The sequence below is a fragment of the Callithrix jacchus genome, chromosome 4 (assembly GCF_049354715.1).
Source record: "Callithrix jacchus isolate 240 chromosome 4, calJac240_pri, whole genome shotgun sequence".
NCBI classification, from domain to species: Eukaryota; Metazoa; Chordata; class Mammalia; order Primates; family Cebidae; genus Callithrix; species Callithrix jacchus.
This window is the reverse complement of record NC_133505.1, coordinates 153315026-153337278: the sequence shown is the minus strand read 5'-3', so window position 1 is coordinate 153337278 and position 22253 is coordinate 153315026. Positions and strand designations below refer to the sequence as shown.

The 22253-nt window shown below is 38.4% G+C and overlaps 1 protein-coding gene across 3 annotated transcripts in view; it reads right to left on the bottom strand.

Moving 5' to 3' along the window:
* RAB32 (RAB32, member RAS oncogene family) overlaps positions 1-18102 on the bottom strand; it is a 46343-nt gene extending 28241 nt beyond the window's left edge. For 2 of the 3 annotated variants that reach the window (XM_078370262.1, XM_078370263.1), the window contains exons 1-3: positions 17787-18102; positions 7458-7735; positions 2881-3049 (exon numbers count right to left, since the gene is read on the bottom strand). In XM_078370262.1, coding sequence (XP_078226388.1) covers positions 2900-3049; positions 7458-7735; positions 17787-18036 — 678 coding nt within the window. In that variant the 5' untranslated portion in view covers positions 18037-18102 and the 3' untranslated portion in view covers positions 2881-2899. Of the gene's footprint in view, positions 1-2547; positions 3050-7457; positions 7736-17786 lie in introns of those variants that run through there. The other variant, XM_002747066.7, reaches the window with a different exon arrangement.
* Positions 18103-22253: the final 4151 nt, after the last annotated feature.

Sequence of the window (22253 nt, the reverse complement as noted above, 5' to 3'; positions counted from 1 at the left end):
TATTTAATGGATGTATATATAGTATGTATATGTATACACATAAAAATACATATACATGTGTATGTTTACCACATATGTATATATAAACATCACATGTGTATATAGACATATCACACACACATATGTACATATGTATACATATAAATTTTATATGTATATAATTATATATACATATACATACTTATATATACCTATATGTATTACTTATAAATATACATACATATATTTACAAATATGTAATAAAATACATATATGCATACATATGTATATATGCATATAAAATATATATGTGACCCGATTTACATATATGCATATAAATTATATATATTAGTAGAACATTGGTAATTTCATGATGCCTGAGACTCATGCAAAGAAACATTCTTTTAATTAATAAGGTATTCTGTACTTCTTGCCAGTCTTAGCCAGTGTGTGAGTTTTTATATGTGTCTGTGTGTGTATATATACATATACACACATATATATGCAATTGATTTTTCAAAGTAAGTACGTCAGAGTATTCTCTTCTTTCTTTTGGCTATTTATGCCGCTTACCCTAAATTCAAATTTTATGTTCAAGTTATAAAAACAAATTGTGGCAAGACTTTAAAAGTAATGTGAAATAGTTTTATATCTAAACTGTAGGAAATGGTAAATATAATGAACTATCTCACATGAAAAAGAATCCTAAGTGTTTACCAAAAACAATTTACTTAAGGTATTGCTGATGCTTAAAATAACCCTGAGAAGTTAACGAAATTGAAAAGATGGGCAACGAAAGTGCGATCCTCCTGATTTCGAATCTACTGTTAAGGGAATTTAAACACAATTGATTTCTTGTAAAAAAGAAAATTCCAAGCAGACTGCAATATTTTTCAGGAACTACTTAGGATAAGCTTTATGTTTAACACCATTGGACTTTGAAATACAAAACAAGGTTGAAAATTTGTATCTAGAGTAGAAAAAAAATTAGAGTATGAAATGTATTTAAGAAAGCAAGATTTAATTCAACATTTAAAAAAAACAGATGTTATAGTCATTAAATGATAGGTATTACTTAAATCAGGGTCTTTTACTTTGTCACCTCAGAAAATCTGGTACTAGGTCAAAAGGGTTTTTTTCTTACTTAAGTAACATATAAATGTATTTATGTCTAGGCAAAACTTATGTTTAATGAAAAAAGAACTACATTTTATGATCATGACAACTATTATTTATTCCCAGAACATAGCTGCCAAAGCAAATGTACTTCTTGCTGTGGTTTTCAGTGTTTTGCTTTTGTTTTTGATTTCTGTAGAGACAGGGTCTCTCTATGTTGCTAGGGCTAGTCTTAAACTCCCGTGCTCAAGAGATCCTCCCACCTTGACCTCCCAAAGTGTTGAAATTACATTTTGCCAAGCCTTGGCTTTTTTTTTTTCTGTTCTCAATAAATTAATGAATCTTTCCCATCCAAGTTCACTTAAAGTATAAAACAAATTTGACCAATGCCTCATTTTGCATTAGCATTGGATTGTGTCACAAAACCCCTAAAATCTCTTTGAAAGAAATAACTTTGGATCTTTTCTAAATCAGTAAGTTGGACATGATATAAGTAAGCCCCTAAAAAATAAAAGGCAGAAGTGAACAAAGTTTTCTAAGGCAAAAAAGTACATCTCATATTATCTTTCTATTATAGAACTATATGAATTCAAAAGTAAAACTTCAGTCAAAATATTTATTATGTTCCTTAATTGACTTAAATGGTAATGCAAATATTGTGAGTCTGCCTTAAGTTTCCTAGATATTGTACTTTAAATATCCCAACCCTTATATCAAACCATACACAACCTAGTGTCTTTCACAATTCATACTATAGAAGCTCAGATTTAATTGTATATGCTTTGAAATATACTCTCTCCCTGACTACTGCTATCGCAGACTTGAGAAGATTAACTCCAGTAGAGAGAATTGCAACCATCATATCACTTAGGCCCTCAGTTATGAACATAAACACCCAGGAAGAAGAGAAGAGAAAAAGGACTAGGGAGAAAGAAGAAGAAATGCTCATTTATACAGTTTCCACAGAGTATTAACCGTATCCAGAAGGAAATATCCATAACACAGATGTGCTGTGAGTACTTTTTCAGTCATTAAGAAGGTCATTTTAATGTATTTAAGAGGAGTGACCACATGCCACACCAGGTATGAATGGTTAAATTATATGTAAGGAAAATGATTTTATGCAAAGTTTCAAAGTTTTTTTTTTTTTGGTCTTGTTTTGCTTTGTTTTAAGAAAGAGGTTCTCACTGTGTTGCCCAGTCTGGAGTGCAAAGGTGCAATCACAGCTCACTGCGACCTCAAACTCCTGGGTTCAAGTGATCCTCCTGTCTCACCCTCTTAAAGTGGTGGGATTATAGGCATAAGCCACCACACCTGGCCTTTCCAAAGTTTTGAATAGAAAATTGCTAAAGAGAAACCTGAAGTCTTTGTGGCTAACAGAATCTAAAATCATCCCTCAACAGTGAGAATGCAATAAGATGGCAAAAATATAGACTAAAAATGACCAGAAGATTGGAGGTAACATTTTATTACCACCTCAGCACTTACACTAAAAGCTACAACTTGGAAGGCTTATGAAATCCTGAGGAACTGTCATATAAAAAGATGTTTAAAAGGATGCTGTAAACATTATCATCCATATGATGGCAACAATGACAAAAGCCTAATTGTCATCTGTTAAGTTACAGAGCCACGAGCAGGGATCATTCTCCATAAGTTCCATTTTCAAATAAGTGCAGGCGCCCAGTGGTGCTACCTTTTGAAGTGCCACCTGTGGGAAGACTCACAGCTAACATGACATCCGTAACCCATTCTCAGGAACTTATTCAGAGCTGAGGCACTCACAAGAGAAGCAGAAGCCGCATCAGCAACACTGGGATTTGCTCTCTGCTCTCAAGGTCTCTTGATCTAGTTTAATTTTGCCAGCATCATTGTCTTCATTAGGAAAGCTTTGGTGGTTTGCAAGAATATTCTCCACTAGGAACCGGGAAGCTTCATCTATGTTTATGTTATCCTGTAATGCAGAAATGAAGAGCAGGATTAATTTTTAGGATTGATTCTTAGAATAAGGCATTAAGAGTATGAATGGGAACTAGGAAAATGAGTTAGAGGTAGCATTGTAAGTGCAACAGCTACTTTCCTCTAACACTGAAGTATGTGCCCATTAAGAGCTGAGTGCTCCAGAATAATGCAGCAATGGGAAGAATTCCCTTATTTTTATGAAGGATGCCTTTTCTGATGTTCCTATCTTAAACCTTTGCCACTGAGGTCCAATGAGCTATCCCGATGGTTGAAAATGAATCTTTACTCTGCTATGGGCTGCAATTCATATAATGAAGGCATTCTGAATTAAAAAAAGATCCTGCCCTTGAATATCTAATTAAAGTATTCAGGATACATTGTGAAAAAAAATTGAAAGGGCTCAAACCACATTAAAATACGATAAATGTATCATGTCACTTCTCAATTTCTAAGTACAAATTATTCATTTTAGTTGTCATGCATAAATTAGCTTGAAACAATGTTGTAAGTGCAAATGTCCATTAAGGACACCCTAAGGATTTATTAGCTGTCACAGCATTTGTGTGATTGAATTATAAGTTATCATTAAATACGCGGTAAGGTGCAAAAATTGTGCTTATTTTTAAAAATATTTAACTGTTCATTTTAAAAATAATTTCAGATTTACAAAAACATTGCAAAAATAGTAAACATTCCTACCATTCACACGTTATTTCTCCATGTTAACATCTTAGATAACTAGAATACAACTATGAAAATCAGGAAATTATATAATAGTGTTGTATCAGTGTTAGTCTAACAAGCTTACTCAAATTACATCAATTATCTCAACACCCTATTTCAGACCCAGGATCACAAGCTGTACTTCGCTGTTGTCTCCCTGGTCTCTTTTACTCTGGAACAGTTTCTCAGTCTCCTTCCTTTTCACGACCTTGACACTCTCAGAGCGCACTGGCCAGTGAATATACCTCCATCTGGGACGTTTGATGTTTTCTTATCATTAAATTCAACTTACGCATTTTTTGGCAGGAAAAAAACACAAGTGATGTGCCCTGCACAGTTTATCAGGAAGCACACTGCTTAAAGTTGTTTCTGTCAGGTTTCTCCACAGAAAAGTTATTTTTCCCTTTGTACTTAGTGCAAGAATGTAAATATCCTGTTTCTCACCACACTTTTCCCCATTAATTTCAGCACTAATTAATTCTTCCCTACAACAATCATCACTGTGGTGTTTAATGGTGACTTTTTATTTCTGCTATTCCTTCTACATTTATTAGCTCGAATTCTATTGTGAGAAAGAGCTTCTCTTCTTCCCCATTTATTTATTCATTTGTTCATTTTTATCATGGATTATTACTTTAGTCTATTGCAATAATTATTTAGTTTGTTGCTAGAATTGTCTTACATGTTTGGAGCTTGTATGTTAGTATCCTGTATCTTTGTTACGTATCACCATCAATTTGTGAGCACTTCCTTAGTTTATAGCACCACGAAATACCTCAGGCATATCTTTACTTTTCTTATCCCAACTGCCCTAAAAGCAGGCATTTCTCCAGGGATTCCCATTCTTTTTAAATGAATGATATTTTAAAACTGTGTATTTTGAGCACTAGGCAAGTTCATTCCTTCTGTGGTGTCATTGCTTTTAAGCCCTCTCAGTAGGTATGGCTAGTAAATATATGTGTCTATACACACATGCACCTATATTGACTTCTTTATCTCTTTGTTTACACATGTGTGTACATACATGTATGTATACACACACACATATATATGCACATACTCACACACACACACACACACTCATACATGAAACCTGAAGCTCATATTAATGTCTAATCCAATCCAACACCGCAAGGTTCTTCGTAGCCTTTTTCCTTATTTGTAAAGCATTTCTCAGACAACAAGAAACCTAAAAGAGCTGTGCTATTTACAGGCATCTTTCATAGCACTGAAACAAGTTTTTTATTTATTTATTTTTACCTCCACTCCCAAGGTAAGTGTTAACATTAATTCAAGTATCGATCTCATGAATGTCCAAGTGACATTCAGTCCCAGCTATCCCCATCATATCAAATAATTATAAAATTCCCTAACTGCATTTGGAAGCAGTTGATTAAAATTCCAGTATGTTACTGGAATTAGTCACATGTTAGTGTAATTCCCATACGTTAATATAGTTAGTCATAAAGTTTCATATTTCATATTTGCCATAAAGGTGAAATGAGGAAATTTATTTGTAAAAGTTGCCTATGTTTCTAGTAAAATTCAGATGACTTCAATTTAAGCAAAAGTCAGATCTGAAGTTAGCTGCTGGCCAGCTCAGAAGTGTACCTATTAGTGACATTTAGGCAGTACTTTAAGCCTTAATGCTAAGATTTCTAACCTAAATTTTTAAGATTACTGTTATTCTCTTAGAACACTCCTTGTTTACTGCTAAGGAAATTCTGTAGCAGCTGCTTCTATTATATTTGTAGGGACGCACAGGGCAAACTTGAAACTTTTACTCTTAATCAGTGTTGCACCTTTCACCTCTGCATGTAATCCTATCCATACATATGATGAAACTGATGACTTACACAGTCACAAGCTACAAGTCACATGACATCTTACATCTGAGGGCAAATCTGGATTGCCAAAAAAGATTAAATAAAGCCTAAAGGGGAATTTTGTCTATGACTTGTAAAACTCCTCCACCAAAATGCATACTCGCATAAGCACTTACATTTACTGCCTTTTTTTTTTAATTTTTTTAACAGCAAAGCTGTTAAGTAGAGCAAATCACCCAACAGGCATACAGAGCAGACAGAGGGCAGACAAGAATAAGTCCTTCTCTCTAAGAAGCCTGTCCTTCTGTGACTTTCTCCTTCATGTCAGGTTAAGTGCTCCCGTAGCATCTCTGGGCTTCATCTTTAATCTTTCCTCTACCATATCACATTTTATTTATGAAAAGAAATTTTAAGATGCTATATTTTTTCAAACAATTAGCTTCTAGCTTACAAGTGTGCATTTCTGCTTCCAGTAGACAGTCTTTTTTTCCTAGTGACTCCGCCATTGCCCAGTTTTGGAGCAGTCTCCCTTTTGTGCAGTCTCTCTCATTGCTTTGCTTTTATCCTGCAGATCATCACTGGCATCAAGTAGGTTTTCAAGCTAAGGGTGAGTTTCTAGTAGAGCTAAACCTAATCTGATAGTAAATATCCAGAAAGAGGTAGGTGATTTGGAGGAACAATGATACATACATACATATATAAAAACACACACAAAATCCACAGAACACAAACTAAAAGCTAGAACTGTGCTCAGATTTCAACATATTTATGGTCTAATGTTTATCTGTCATCACGGAATTTTTCAAACATTTCATCATTCTTACATAAATCTGATTGTCACTAACCCCCTTATATAAAACTTCCAATGCTTATAACTCCCCCTCAAAATTTTGTGTATGTATAATTTCACTTTTTTTCTATATCTAGACTAAGGATTTTTTCTTTTTTGAGATGGGGGTCTCACTTTGTCATCCAGGTGGGAGTGCAGTGGCTTGATCTCGCCTCACTGCAATCTCTGACTCCCATACTCAAGTGATCCTCCCACCTCAGCCTCCCAAGAAGCTAGGACCACAGGCATGTGCCACCATGCCCGGCTACTTTTTGTATTTTTGATAGAGACGGGGTTTTGCCATGTTGCCCAGGCTGGCTTCGAGCGATCTGCCTGCCTCGGCCTCCCAAAGTGCTAGGATTACAGGCATGAGCTACTGTGCCCAGCCACTAGACTGTTAAGATTTTTGAAAGCCAAGTTAGTGTTTTATTTTTTCCTTCAGAAAATATTTTATCCAGCTTTCCATAACAGACAAAATAAAAAAAAACTCATTCTATTATTTATGAAGCATACCACAACTGTTCATACTTTCCTGTTGTTTAAAATCTTTTGTACACAGTTAATATAAAACTCTTCAAACATCATCTGAATGAATCTCCTCTCAGATCTTTTCACATGGTCCTGCATGTGACACACATCTTCACCAGAAGCATCTTCCTATATTCATTCAGCCCTTTGTGAAAACCAAAAATTCTTGAGCTTGAAAATACCCCCATCCACTCTAGTTGCATGAGAAGTACCTCAGTCAAAAACTCAAACTCACAGAAAATGTCACTTGCTTTTTACTCTAAATAACTCTTTTTTGTTTTGATGGAAAATCTGTCCTTCTATTCACTTTCCCATTAGCCAATCTGGAAAGCAGCCCTGCTGTGGACTGAAAGAAGCTATAACACATCCATGCTACACTTCTCATTTTCCAGACTTTCAAAAACCACTCACATAAATACATCTAAATACTTTAAAGTTACAGCTCAGATTTATGAGCTAGAAAGCAAAAGGTGTGTATGCAGAGCAGATCTCACCTTTGCAGAGGTTTCAAACCATCCGGTGAAGCCATGTTCTTTGCAGAATTGGTCCATCTGGGAAGGACTCTGGCTAGTGTCCCTGTTCTGGTCACATTTGTTAGCCAAGAGGACAGCAGGAATAGGGCTGCCATTTGGAAGATGAACTTTACTATCCAGATCACTTTTCCATTTTAAAACTGCCTCAAATGTGGAACTTCTTGATATATCAAAGACTACAAAAGCACCAACAGCTTCCTTGTAGTATACTCGGGTCATGTTGCCAAATCGCTCCTGCCCTAGATGTAAATATAGGAAAACATTAAAAACTTGTAATTCAGACAGAGTCTATATTTAGGTATAACCCCCTTTACCCGAAGAGCAATACTATGAGCAAATACCTCCCATTCCATAGCAACATGACCTGGTGTGATTAAGGCTATCCATATAGACTACGACCCATACAGCAGACGTGTCTCATAATTTGGTTTGAGTACATAATGAACTAGTTTCATGTTCTGTACAACATATTCTCCATAAAAACAAATATGACTATTTAAAGCTACAAAGCCTGTCATTTTTTTCCTACTCCTCTCCCCTTAGTCTAAGAGAAGAGAGGTACTAAAGGAAAACACGAAGCTGGAAGTAGAGGAGAAAGAGACAAGAATAGAAATGAGTCCTGCAGGAAGGAGATAAGTGCAGAGGGCAACATGCTAGTCAAATAGATTAGGGCTGGACATAAGATAAAGGAGCTCATGTTCTCAACTAATCTCTCCTTCATATCTCTAGCCCATACTCACTTCTGATTGCAACATTTCACTCCTGTAAGAAATAGACACATGAAAATCCATTTCGGAACAAAAAGCACAACTGGTTGTATTATTATAAGAAGAATCAATTTCAGAGTTCTTCAAATATCATTGTACTTTTAAAATAATTTAACTTATGTTGAACACCTTGGGAAAAATCTGCTTTGTACATTATATAGGACTTTACAAAGCATTCTCTTACTGTCTGCTATCGTACTAATCCTTAGTACAGGAAAGATCCTTCTTTACATTTGACAGATGTAACAACAGGCAAAGGGATGCTTGGCCAAGATTACAGTGGCACTGACTAAAGAAGACAGGACTAGAATCCAGGTCTTCTGACTCCCACACACCTATAGAAATAGGATGTTAGCCTTTCTGAACTACCTTGCAGTTTGCTTGACTTAATTACTGACTACAGTATGAAAAAAAAATGATTGGCAATCAATGCACCTCTAAGATTTATCACTCTGTTCTATGATAGACACTTTCCTCTTGAAACACTTGAGCAACAGGCTTCATCTACATTTTATTGATATATTTTATCTGCAGAGATGCAAAGATATCCCAAAATATAAAATTCTTTTTTTTCTGAACTCTGCAATGCAATATAATTTTATATATTGTTTTAGGGAATAACACAAGAAGAATAAAACAATGGTCAAACATGAATGGATAAATTTAAAGTTTCCTTGTTTTGTGATGACTTCTCTTGTGGTTTAACTGAAGCTATATTTTAAGAGTCCAAAGATCTAAATTTTACTGGAACAAATGGTCACATATGAACTCCACTAGTATGTTCATATCTTATTGTAATGCAAATCTGACCAATTATATAGTTAATTGGCTCATAATTCTGACATGTATAAAAACTTATATGATATGCCAACTGTTCAAATTACTGTTCTACAGAAAGGCTCTATATGCATTGAAATGATTCAGACTCCAATTTCGAATGCAGGGCACACATTACCAACTACTTCCATTTTTATATATTTTAGTTATTTAATATGAAAGGACTAAGTAACAAGATACAACAGTCTCAGATTAGGAAAGATTGAAAAATTAAGAAACCTAGAAGTTAACAAAGAGTTGTTAAACTTTACTGACTGTTGCTTTTTTTTTTTTTTTTTTTTAGTGAATCATCTGTAAATTTCAAGTATTTCCTGTTGCTAGTGAGTCTTATACAAATATTCACTCATATAAGCTTTCTGGTAAAGCACAAGAAAATCAGAAATGTCTATGACAAGTAATTTTAAAAGAAGACCCTGTGGCTTAAAAATATTAATTAATTTTCTTTAGGTCCCAAGATTAGGATTCATGGGAAAATTCCATGGCAGTCCTGACATCAGAGTGTACTTTTTAAACAACTACACTATATGGCAAATCAAAAGTGTCAATTAGATGGTTAAGTAAATGAAAACAAAAGACAATGACTTAGATAAAAATGCAACCTGGGTATAAAGGGCTTGTACCCAGAATATATAAAAACTCCAAAGACTCCAAAATAAGGAGATAAAAAACTCAATTAATAATGTAAGCAAAACATCGGAACAGATAGTTTACTAAGAAATACATATGATGAAAAAATAAGCACAGGAAAAGACGTTCAGCATCATTAGTCATTGAGGAAATGCAAATTAAATCACAACATGACACTTCACACCCACAAGAATGGCTAAAACTAAGAAGTCTTACTATATCAAGTCTTATTATACCAAGTGTTGTTGAGGATGTGGACAACTGGAACTCTCAAAGTCACATCCATTATGTTCACAGATGCCAAATCAAATGTCAATCAACAGATTAATGGATAAACTATTGTATGGTTATACAACAAAATACAGCTCAACAACAGAAAGGAAAAGAACAAAACCATGGATACAAGCAACAATGTGGATGTATCTCAAAGTCACCATGCTTTGTAAGAGAAGCCAGATCAGTGAGCAGGTGGGTAATACTGCACGAGTTCATTTATATCAAATTGTAAAAACTGCAAACTATGACAATACAGTAAGAGAAAGCAGATAAATGGTTGCCTTGGGAAAGGAAGGGGTATATATTACAAATGAGCAAGAGAAAAACACTCTTGAGATGATGAAAATATTTGCAGCATTGACTATAGTGATGTAAAAACTTTTCAAATTATACTGCTTATTGTATGCCAATTATACCTCCATAAAGTATAAATAATACCTACCTCTGAGGGCAACTGGGAGGGTTAAACTTAAAGTCCCTGCCCAAGTCTTCCAGGGCAGTTTGAGGAACTATAGCCAATGGCCTAATCCAGCTAAATAAAGTTTTACTGGAATTCAGTTACCCTTATTTGTTTACATATTGTCTATGTCTGTTTTTATGTTACCATGGCACAGTTGAGTAGTAGCCACATGGATGAAATGGCCTACAAAACCTAAAATACTTGTTGTCAGGCCCTTTACAGAAAACATAGGTGATTTCTGTTTCAGGATGCTAAGAATATTCTGTATCTTGAACTGGAGGTGGTATATAAAAATTCATGAAGGTATCCACTTAGGGTCTGTGCACATTAAGTTGTATTTCAAATTCAAAACAGTGTAAAATACTAGATAAGCCCTGCATATATGTCAGCTATTAAGTGCTCAACAAGTTTATTGCATGATGAAAGAATGAGTATGCTTTTTAAAAATAGTGCCAATTGGCCAGGCTCGGTGACTCACACTTGTAATCCCAGCACTTTGGGAAGCCGAGGCAGGTAGATCACAGGGTCAGGAGTTCAGGACAAGCCTGATCAATATGGTGAAACTCCATCTCTATTACAAACACAAAAACTATCCAGGCATGGTGGTGCGAGCCTGCAGTCCCAGCCACTTGGGAGGTTGAGGAAGGAGAATTGCTTGAGCCCAGGAGGTGGAGGTTGCAGTGAGGCAAGATTGTGCCACTGCACTCCAGCCTGGGTGAAAGAGTGTGATTCTGTCTCAAAAAGAAAAAAAAATAGTGCCAATTAACCATGTGAAAGTTTTAAAATATTAGCTCATTATGTGCTATACCTTGTAATGGTAAAAATGGTTTGCAGGGAAAAACAAACTGGATAAAAATTCAACTATACCAGGGATTCAAAATGCCCAGCACCCAACACTCAAGCAACTTTAGGCATGAAACTTTTGTGGCTTAGCTATGCCAGTTGGTCTCAGGGATCTTTAGGGATCATCTAAATCCTTCTGGCTCTAACATTTATTTTAGGTTCCTGTATTATAACTTGAATGTTATACTGATTTTCTATATATTCTACAATCACTGAATCTAGACAGCAATGGGAATAAAATGTAAATGACCCAGCATCAAAAGGCCAAGACCATGTATTTAGGGAAATAGTTTATTTTCTAAAAGAATAGTAAAATGTACTATTTTAATGAATTTGTAATCTCTTTTTAAGACATTCTTAATCCATTAATGCTTCAGAGATATTCTCAAATGGTAAAGTAAGTAAAAAGTAAAAATTTCCAAAACACATTATGTTTAATTAGTGAGTGAAAAAAGATAAGATGAATTTAAAATAATAATTGTAACATAAAATTAAGGGTTGCTTTCCAAAAACCTAAGTAGATGTAACCTATATTTAACTATGTTGCTTCAAAGATTTATAATGGATAGATATACTAAGTTTCTCCAGTTGTAAAACTAACGTAAATCATGTACAAAGCATCATTTTTGCTCATCTACCACCTTTTGAAACGGAGATTAAATAAATCTGTCAAATAAAAGAGTAACAAAACTGAATGAAAAAAAAAATAGGAATATTACTGCAGATGATGCTTCAGAAAACTATCTGGATAGAAGAGAGTGGAAATAATGGGAAAGAGAATACACAGCCATCTGTTAGAAAGACTCTATCAGAGCCTTAAGCCAAACCCCTGCCATCCATTTATTTTCATGTTGGTCTTTCTCAAGGACAGTGAAAGAACAGTGAAGACACTAGATGTTTGTAGCCTACTCGACCATTAAGAAGTAGAAAAAACTTTCAAAAACATAAAGGAATAATATAATTCTAAAACACTTTACCTTGCTCTTTTGTCATACCCTCCAGAACTCTCCCCACATTTATATCTATGCACTTTTTTCGCCATCCAAGAGAAGATCTTTACAAACGTAAGACAACTTAAACTTGTGGATGTAGCCCCCTCTCTATTACTTAAGGGCTGATTTAGTGTGAAATCCTCATTATTTTAAGAAAATGCTATTCCTGGGCTGTAAATGTGAGACCTTTAAATCTTCCTTTCTTTGGAAGAGTACTTTAATCTCTCTATTTTAGTAAGTGCCTACAAATATGTATTAATTGTGTTTTTTTTCTATATTTTATGATGTTTTGACAACTTGGGGTGCTGTGGGCCCAGGGAGGGACTAACCCTCCCACGGTTAGCTAATTTTTAGAGACAGCAAAGGAGCTATCTTGGAGCACACCTTTATATGCATACCATATCAACAAACTAATCAATCCTAAATCTATACCCTCCCACCTGTCTCCTTGCACCAGGCTCCTGCAGTCTGGGACACTATCCCCCAGCCCCAAATCACCCCAGGGACCAGTACTGGACAACTACAGACCACTCCTATAGCCCAGAGTACACCAAAAGTATTCAAACTATCCAGGCCTCAACTTGCTCAGCTTGCCTACCCTACCTCACAGGCTCCTTCCTACAAAAGCCACAATCAAAGATCCAGCCCATGCATTTTCCTTGCTCCTTCTTTCTCATGACCAACCCTGCTGCTTTTCCCTGTGGCGTGGTGTGGTGTGGCACAACGTGCCTCCACTCTTGGTAACTGTGAGTAATAACTATCTTTCTAATGGCAATCATCTGATCTGATATCCCCATTATATCTGACTAAAAATAAAATCCTAGGTACATTTTAAAACAGAATGAGACTTATTTAAAATTTCATATCAAAAGCTTAAGAAAATTGGAAGGTCAAGATAACATATACATGACTAATTTCATGATAACCAAAACATTCGAAAATTTGAAAAGTGGCCGGGCGCAGTGGCTCATGCCTATAATCCCAGCACTTTGGGAGGCTGAGGCGGGTGGATCATGAGGTCAAAAGATCAAGACCATCCTGGTCAACAAGGTGAAACCCTGTCTCTACTAAAAATACAAAAAAAAAAGCTGGGCATGGTGGTGTGCGCCTGTAGTCCCAGCTACTAGGGAGGCTGAGGCAGGAGAATTGCTTGAACCCAGAAGGCAGAGGTTGTGGCGAGCCAAGATTGTGCCATTGCACTCCAGTCTGGGTAACAACAGCAAAACTCCATCTCAAAAAAAAAAAAAAGAAGAAGAAAATTTGAAAAGTATTTGTGCTGCTATTTTGATACCAATAAACCAAAATTCTGCTGACTTTTAAAAAGCATATTGTTTTCATATCTGTCTCCATACAGTACCACTGATTATCTGTGTTTTCTTAGTCAAGTTACTATACCTCTCTATGTTGAGATTATAGGGCCACTAAATCTATAATTCATTCAACTCAAAAGGTAGAATGATGAGGCAAATGGCTGAGAGCAAAGGAAAGTTGTAGGACTTCCTATCAGTGCTCTACTATGGCTACTGTTAACCTGAGCGTCTTTTAGCTTACAAGGGCTAATTGAGGCAATGAAGAATGGTAACATATTCAAAAGGGAAAGGCAGCAGGACTATCATTATCAAGGGAAATTCCATGTGCAGTAATACAAATATATTACTATGCTGACCAGCTGCCTGTCTGGACAGTTGTGAATGTATCGCCCAGACTGTGGCACTCAAAGGTGTCTCAGGACTCAGGAACAGTGAAAGATTTAAATATATAAATGAGACAGTAGGGTCTGCTTACAATTCAGCACAGAAATTGAGCTTGAATAAGGCTGAGGATGGCAATATTGTACAAGAGTCGTATTACTCATATGTGACAAAGACTGTAAAAAGCCTTGTAAATGACTTGGTATGTCATCAGCTACCAATAAACACTGAAAACTTGACTGCAGTATTCTGTGTTTAAGATGGAGGCTACAAATAACTACATAGACTAATTCCTCAAAGCATGGCTTCTTTATACTTAGGATATGTGTAAATCTGACTGAAGAATACCTTTAAGATCAGGAAAGTGTCAGAGGAGATATTCCAGATTCCTGCTCATGAAGGATGATAGGAGAGTCATGAAGAAAAGGCAGAGGGAGATTGCTAGGTATACTAATTGACAAAGGGTAAGATGGAGCAAGGAAATCAGGATCCACATTCTATTTCGGATGGGAACCAAAACAATGTAAAATAAGTTCAAGCATAAATTATATAGTTTATATCTTCCAAGCATGCATTTTATGCTTGGGTAAATATCATTTATATGGACCTCAGAGCAGAATGTTCCTAATTTGTCCTTTGGCCCAAAGGAGAGTTACTCATTCAGATTTTTATTAAAAAATTTTGTTTCTAAAAAGCAAATCATCCAATCAATACATGAAGACTAAAGTAGACTAGATCTAAATGGACAAACATGTTTTTTTTAAGATTTAACCTAGACCAGTTGTTCAACTTGCCTGAAAAATTCTATTGTTGCTAATAAGCAATAAGGTCACAATAAATAGTAAACCAAATATTACTTTACCTATGTTGAGCAATAAAAGGAAGATCAGAGACATCTCTTGCTCTATCTTGAGTGTGCATTAAGATCTTTGTAAACTCTTACCAAACGCTTAAAGATTTGAGTATATTTCAGTTATGTTTTGAGCAGCAGTCCCAAAGCACATGTGAGTTAAGAGATCACAATTATCTTACACAAACACGGCACTAAACTGCATCTGTATTTTAAAGCCAGATTCCTTCAATGCTATAAGAAAAGATTTGTGTATCTGAGGATCACAGTGGTTCTTAACTTGAAGAGTTTAGCTAAATCTGCTTGGCTACCTGTATAGAAAACACTCGATAATTCTAACCTATGATACTTGCCAAAGCTTTCAACACCTAACTAATAAAAACACGACACCTTAACTTAGTTATGCCAAATAGCTGGCTCTGCCTACTATTTTGCAGTCAAAGACTATTTCTATTATTTGAGAATTAAATATGATCCAACTTTGTTACTACATAAGGCAAGTATGCTTAGCCATGGGGGAAGTTGTGGAGCAGCCTTCAGTTTGCCTTCATTATATCATCATTACTTAATTCAAATGGTATGAACTGAGATTTACTAGTAGCTCAAACATTCAAACCAAACAGTTAGCAATGTGGCTCTCCAAACTTTAGGCTAAGGTTTTTGTTATTGTTGTTGTTTTTTGGTCTCTCACTAAGCTATTTTTCTCCGTCATTTTCCTTATATTAAAATTCTATCTCTGAAAATCTTACTTATAAAGTAAGCCTAATCATTTCTATAAATTTGCCTCTAATTTTTATAAATTGCTAGCCTGTACTTGCTGTATGGTACAACAGAGTCCCTGTTGAAACAATGTCTAACATCCAGAAATCCCTTTTGGAGATCTTAAAATTCTGTTTTCCTTCCTGGTAAAGCTCAAGCTTTGGATTTAGTGAAAAGTGCAAGGATATCTCATTTAGGCAAATGTGTATCAGAGTCTGATAAAAACTGGATATGAACCCTTCCTGGCTATTGATATCTGTGATTTTTAAAAAAAGAAGAAAATTTATATCTTACTCTTCCTTTTGCTTTCTTAAGTCTCTAACTATAAACACTTAAAAATCTAGTTACTCCTATTCATTTATTGGTAGTAGGACCCAAATGTAATTTAATAACAAAATACCATAATTTACATAAAGAGCAAGGCAAGGTCAAGCACCCTTGCAAGCAAGGTTTTAAAACCATCATTGTGAAAATCCTCAGCTATGCTGCAGATCCCTGGAATGACTGTCACATGGTAAGGCAACCTTTAGAATCCATAACTTTGTCAAGAAGCAGAAATACTGTTCATTAGTGTTCTGTGCAACAGCAGGAAGCATTTCGAAAAAGCCTCTGGCTTCAAAGATGACTTTTCAAACGAACTTTTGGTTTTTGGCAATAACAACAAAAAAAGCTGAACCCTCCTTTTCTATGAGGGACTGAGTTGCCAACGTTTGTTCTCCTGTCTGAGGGAGAGAAATCTGCTCATAAATGAATGAGTTATAGGTTTCAGTTATTTAATACTGTTTCATATGTAACAAGCTATAAAAGAGAAGAACATTATCTGGCAGACAGACAGTAGACCTGTGATTCTGCCCACTGCCCCCCTACTCTGCTACCAGCCAGGCAGCTCTATGGGCTTCAGTGTAGGGACTCTGGATTAAAGGGTGGCCTCAGGTTTTGGGACCTAATCCCAAACCCGCTCCCATCCTAATGCTCTACTGCAGACGAGTTCTTAACACCTGTAGTAATTGAACAGAGTAACTTTTGGCACTTTTTTTTTCCCCTGAGATAGGGCCTCGCTCTGTTGCCCAGGCTGGAGTACAGTGGTGAGAACACAGCTCACCTAGACCTCTCCTAGGCTCAAGTGATTTTCCTGCCTCACCTTCCTGAATAGCTGGGACCACAGCCACGCATGACCACGCCTGGCTAATTTTTTGTTTTATTATTATTATTATTTGTAGAGACAGGGTCTAACTAACAGCCCAGGCTGGTCTCGAACTGCTGTGCTCAAGCGATTCTCCAGCCTGGGACCTCCAAAGTGCTGGAATTACAGGTGTGGGACACTGGCGCTTGGCTTTGTACCATTTCTATGAACTTTCCAACAGTTAACATCTTAAAACGCCCAGTCCCAACCACCACACCAGCCAGAGTTCAAGTGTTCATAAATTAGAGCAGGAGGAAATGTACTCCCTCAAACAGAACCAGTGAAAGCAAATGCCAGAGAAACAGTGCATTGGGGAGTCGGGCGAGGCGAGGGGGGCGGGGGTTGGGTTGGAGAGGGGCAGGGCACCAGGGACGGGACTAGCTGTTGGTTTAGGAAGAGAGGAAGGAGTGAGCCAGTGTAAAGTTTCAGAAAAGCTTTCCCAAATCTTCACGGGGTGTCTGTTCTGGGCTTCCGAAGAGAGCAAGTATTTAAGGAATGGAGTTTCCCTCACAAAGGCCAGTCTCAGAGCCAAGGCGGGTGGTGGAAATGATTTGAAAAGGAACCTGACTTTTGGTCTTGGTGGTGTCACTAACTAGAAGTGCAGCTTCGGGTAGGTCCCCCAATCCCTCTGAATTTGAGCTCAGGCTGACTGAGAGGCACTGGCCCGCTCCAAAGCTGCCTTTCCAACTCGTCCTGGTGTTTGATACGCGTGCATTATTCAGAGTTCAAACTTCTGGAAAAGGCCCCCGGGCCTCCTCGCCTCCCGTCAGGAGAGCGAGCCCTGACGTGCAGGACCTGCTCCAACTCCTACTGCCCATCCTGTCCTCCGGGCCCCACCGAGTCCAGCCGGCCGCGTCCATAGCATCTCGCCCTTGGATTCGGCCTCTCTCTTCTCCTAAAGGTACCCAGGCAGACGAGTTCAGGCGGATAGGAAAAAGAAGAGAGGCAGAGAGGAGCCCGGAGGCCCGGCGGGCTCCGGAGTGGGAAAGTCGCCGCCGCGCTTACCCGCGATATCCCACAGCTGCAGGCGCACCAGCGTCCTGCTGTCCCAGTTGAGGACCTTGAGGGCAAAGTCTACCCCGATGGTGGCCCGGTAGTGCTGGGAGAAGAGCTGGTGGACGTAGCGCTTGATGATGCTGGTCTTGCCAACGCCGAGCTCGCCGATCACCAGCACCTTGAAGAGGTGCTCGCGGATCTCGGGCGCCCGGGCGGCAGCCGCCCCCAGGCCGGGGTCCCCGGTTCCCCCGCCCGCCATGAGCGCCGCAGCTGTCGAGCGCGCCTGGGCTCCGGGACTGGCCCCCGCCCGGCCGCGCGCTCCCTCGCCGCGCCCCCGGCGGCCGCGGAAACTACCCCGAGGCCGGCCCGCCCTCCGCCACGCCCGCCGACGCCGCCTGACCGGTCACAGGACCCGGAACCCACCGGCGATCGCGGCCCGGTTGGGGCTGACGGGGCAGGGCCTGGCGCCGGCCTGGGGAGGACCCTGCGCTAGGCCGCTCCCGCCGCCCCCTGCGCCCCCAAGCCTGGCCCAGCTGGCTGGCACTTCCTCTGTCGGGCGGCGCCTCCCGGCGGGCGCGGCGCGGAGGGAGGTCCGGCCGCCCCCTGGTGGGCCTGGGGGAGCCGGCCTGGAGGCTTCGTGGGCCCCGGAGGTTCACTGGGGGCCTGAGGAGGCGCTGAGGACGCCAGGGCCGGGGTCGGGGGTCCGGGCTGGCCTGGAAATCCACCTCCTGACCCACTCTGCCTGGAGGGAGAGCCACACCTGCGGGCCTTGCCTTGGGTCTCCAGCAGCCCCCTTTAGACAGGAAAGGAAGTGGCACCGTGACTCTGAAGTTAACAGAGAACGGGTAACGCTGGACTGGTAGTTCCGTTTTTAACTTTCTGAGGAACCTCCGTAGGGTTTTTCATAACTACTGTGTCAATGCACATTCCCACCATCAGTGTACAGGGTTCCCTTTGCTCCGCTCATCACCGACGCTTGTTATCTCTTATCTTTTTGGTAATAGCCATCCTAGCAGGTGTGTGGAGATACTAGCGGCTCTGGTTTGCATTTCCCTGTTCGTTAGTGATTTTGAGCATCTTTTCTTATACCTGCCGGCCATTTATACTTTTTCTGAAAATAAATGTCCATTCAGATCCTTTGCCCATTTGTTAATTGGGTGATTATTTATTTATTTATTTTTTGCTGCGTTGTGTGAATTCCTTATATATTTTGGATATTAACCCCTTATCAGATACATAGCTCACAAATATTTTCTCCCAATCTATAGGCTGTTTTTTTTAATATTCATTTTCTTAATTATTTCCTATGCAGTGCAGATGCTTTTTAGTTGAATGAAGTCCCATTTATCTAGTTTTGCTTTGGTTTGCCTGGGTTTCTGGTGTGATATCCTAAACATCATTGGTAAAGCCAGGGACCCAGCCATCCCTCTTCTGGGTATATACTCAAAGGAAATGAAATCAGGATCTCATAGAAATCGCTCTCAAGTTCATTGCAGCATTATTCACAGTTGGAAAGATTTGGAAACAACCAAAGTGTCTGTTAACGATAAATGGATAAAGAAATTGTGATACATACATGTGCATGCACGCGCTTATATACACGGGGACACACACACACACACACACACACACACACACACAATGGGGCATCATTCAGTCTTTAGAAGGAGATCCTGACATTTGCAACAACATGGATAAACCTGGAGGACCTTATGCTACGAGAAATAAGTCAGACACAAAAAGAAAAATCTGCATAATATTACTTATATGTAGAATCTTAAACACACACATCACACACATTAGAATTCATGGAAGCAGTGGTGGTTACCAGGGGCAGGGAAGAAACAGAAGATGCGGGTCAAAGTGCACATAGTTGCAGTTATATAGGATGAATAAGTCCTAAATATCTAATGTTAAAAATATTGTAATGCAAACTAGAAATTTGCTAAGAGAGTAGACTATAAGTGCTCTTACCATTTAAAAAATATTTGCGATCAGGTGTGGTAGCATCCACCTATAGTCCCAGCTACCCAGGAAGCTGAGGTGGGACGATTACCTGAGCCTGGAAGGTCCAGGCTTCAGTGAGCTTAATTGCACCACTGTGCTCCTCGTGGGCGACACAGAGCGAGACCATCTCAGGAAAAAGAAAAAAAAAAAAAGAAAGAAAAATGAAAAAATGTATGTGAAATGATGGAAATATTAATTTGCTTAAGTCTAGTCACTATTTCACTATGTATATCAAAATATCATGTTGTATATTTTAGATATATATGTACATATATGTAACAAAATAGTCTATTAAAAAGCTGATCATGCTTTAGTATTTGGGGAAAGAGTTAGAGAAAGAAGACACAGGGACTCTAAAGCCATCTTATTTTACTTACCTAACAATCCTTTTTAGCCTTCATCTGGTAGTATTTGGATTAGATGTAAATGGTCTAAGATGAATCCCAGGAAATTGATTAGAAAGTAGTAGCCTTGTGGGTTTTTATTTTATAGAAGAAACATGAGGGACAGCCCCTTGCTTTCTCTATTTATAAAGTTGAGGGATGCACCCCATTGCCTTCATATTTAGAAACACCTGGAGCTGACATCCTCTGGCAGCTTCCTTAAATAAACTAAAGCAGCTGCTTACCCTGCTATCCTCACTCTAATTGACAATTATTTAAAAGTGTTTTTCAGAGGTGGAGGCATTTTAAAATTTGCAAGTCAAGGTGGGAGTAAAACCTTTTTTCTAGAGTACCTATTGAAAACCAAGAATGTGCCTCTAAGGAATTATGGTCAACCAGTACATGGCTTTTATGTCCACCCAGTTAGAGAGCCCTTCCAAACCCATCTACAGCTTGGGAAAGAAGAAAAAAAAAAAAAAAGGAAATCCTCCAACTTTTGGCAAAAGTGCAGCATTTTGTTCTGTGCATTTGTAATACCATGGATTTTTTTTATCCATCCTTCTCTAGCCCTTCTGAATTTCCACTGTCTTTAGAGGTAGAATTCTGGTGGTGCTTACAATTAGAAATGGTCACTGCTAAAGGCAGGATCAATGTGTGGATCAATGATTCTCAAAGACAGAATAATGGTTTCAATGAGTGGTTTTCAAACTTGAGTGTTCAGGGTTTGTTAAAACAGAGGGGTTCTGATTCACATCTAGGATGAAGCAAATAATTTGCATTTCTAACAAGTTCCCAGGATGTTGGGGCTAAAGCTGTAGGAGCTCAGCGGTTTGGATCAGAATTTGCTTCTTAAGATTAAAGGCTCATATGTATATAGTAATACATACCACATTTGTTTTATCCATTTCTTTTTCCATAGATATTTAGAGTGCTTCCACACTTTTGACTATTGTGAATTGTGCTGTATTGAACATTTGGGTGCTAATATCTCTTCAATATTCTGATTTTCATTCTTTTGGAGAAATACCAGGAAGTGGGATTGCTGGATCATATGGTGGTTCTATTTTTAATTTTTTGAGAAATCTTCATACGATTTTCTATAGTGGCTGCACCATTTTGCATTCTCATCACCAATATTCAAGTGTTCAAATTTTTCTACATGTCCACCAACATTTGTTTTCTTTTTAAAAATATAATAGCCATCCTCATACAATAAAATATTATTCCACCTTAAAAATAAGAGAGTCCTACAATATACAACAACATGGATGAACCCTGAAGATGTTAGGCCAAGTGAAATAAGCCAGTCACAATAGGACAAATACTGCATAATTCTACTTATATAAGGTATCTAAAATAGCCAAACTCAGAAAATCAGGAAGTAGAATGGTGGTTTTCGGAGTCTGGAGTCAGGGAGAAATGGGAAATTGCTAATGAGTGGATGCAAGTTTCAGTTATGCAAGATGAATAAGTTCTAGAGATCTGCTGTACCACACTGTTCCTACAGTTAACAATACTGTCTTGCACACTTAAACATTTAGGAAAGTAAATTGTATGTTGTGTTCTTACTACAACAAAATAATCATTAAAGTTCACATACATTTCGTAGGATCTTATAAAAGTTTAGATTCTGATTCAGCATATCTGGGATGGGACCTGAAATTCAAAATTTCTAACAAGTTCCTAGGTGATGTCAATGCTGTTGGTAGACTACACTTCGGTTATCAAGATGTGATGGTTAATATCGAGTGTCTTCTTGGCAAGATGGCCGAATAGGAATAGCTCCAGTCTGCAGCTCCCAGCAAGATCAATGCAGAAGGCGGGTGATTTCTGCATTTCCAACTGAGGGACCTGGTTTATTTCATCGGGACTGGTTAGTAGGTGCAGCCCATGGAGAGCAAGCCAAAGCAGAGTAGGGGGTGGGGAGGGGGTGCCGCCTGACCCTGGAAGCACAAGCAGTTGGAGAGCTCCCTCCCCTAGCCAAAGGAAAGAAGCCCTGTGGGACTGTGCCATGAGGAACAGTACACCCCAGCCCAGATACTACTCTTTTCCCACAGTCTTTGCAACCCACAGACTAGGAGATTCC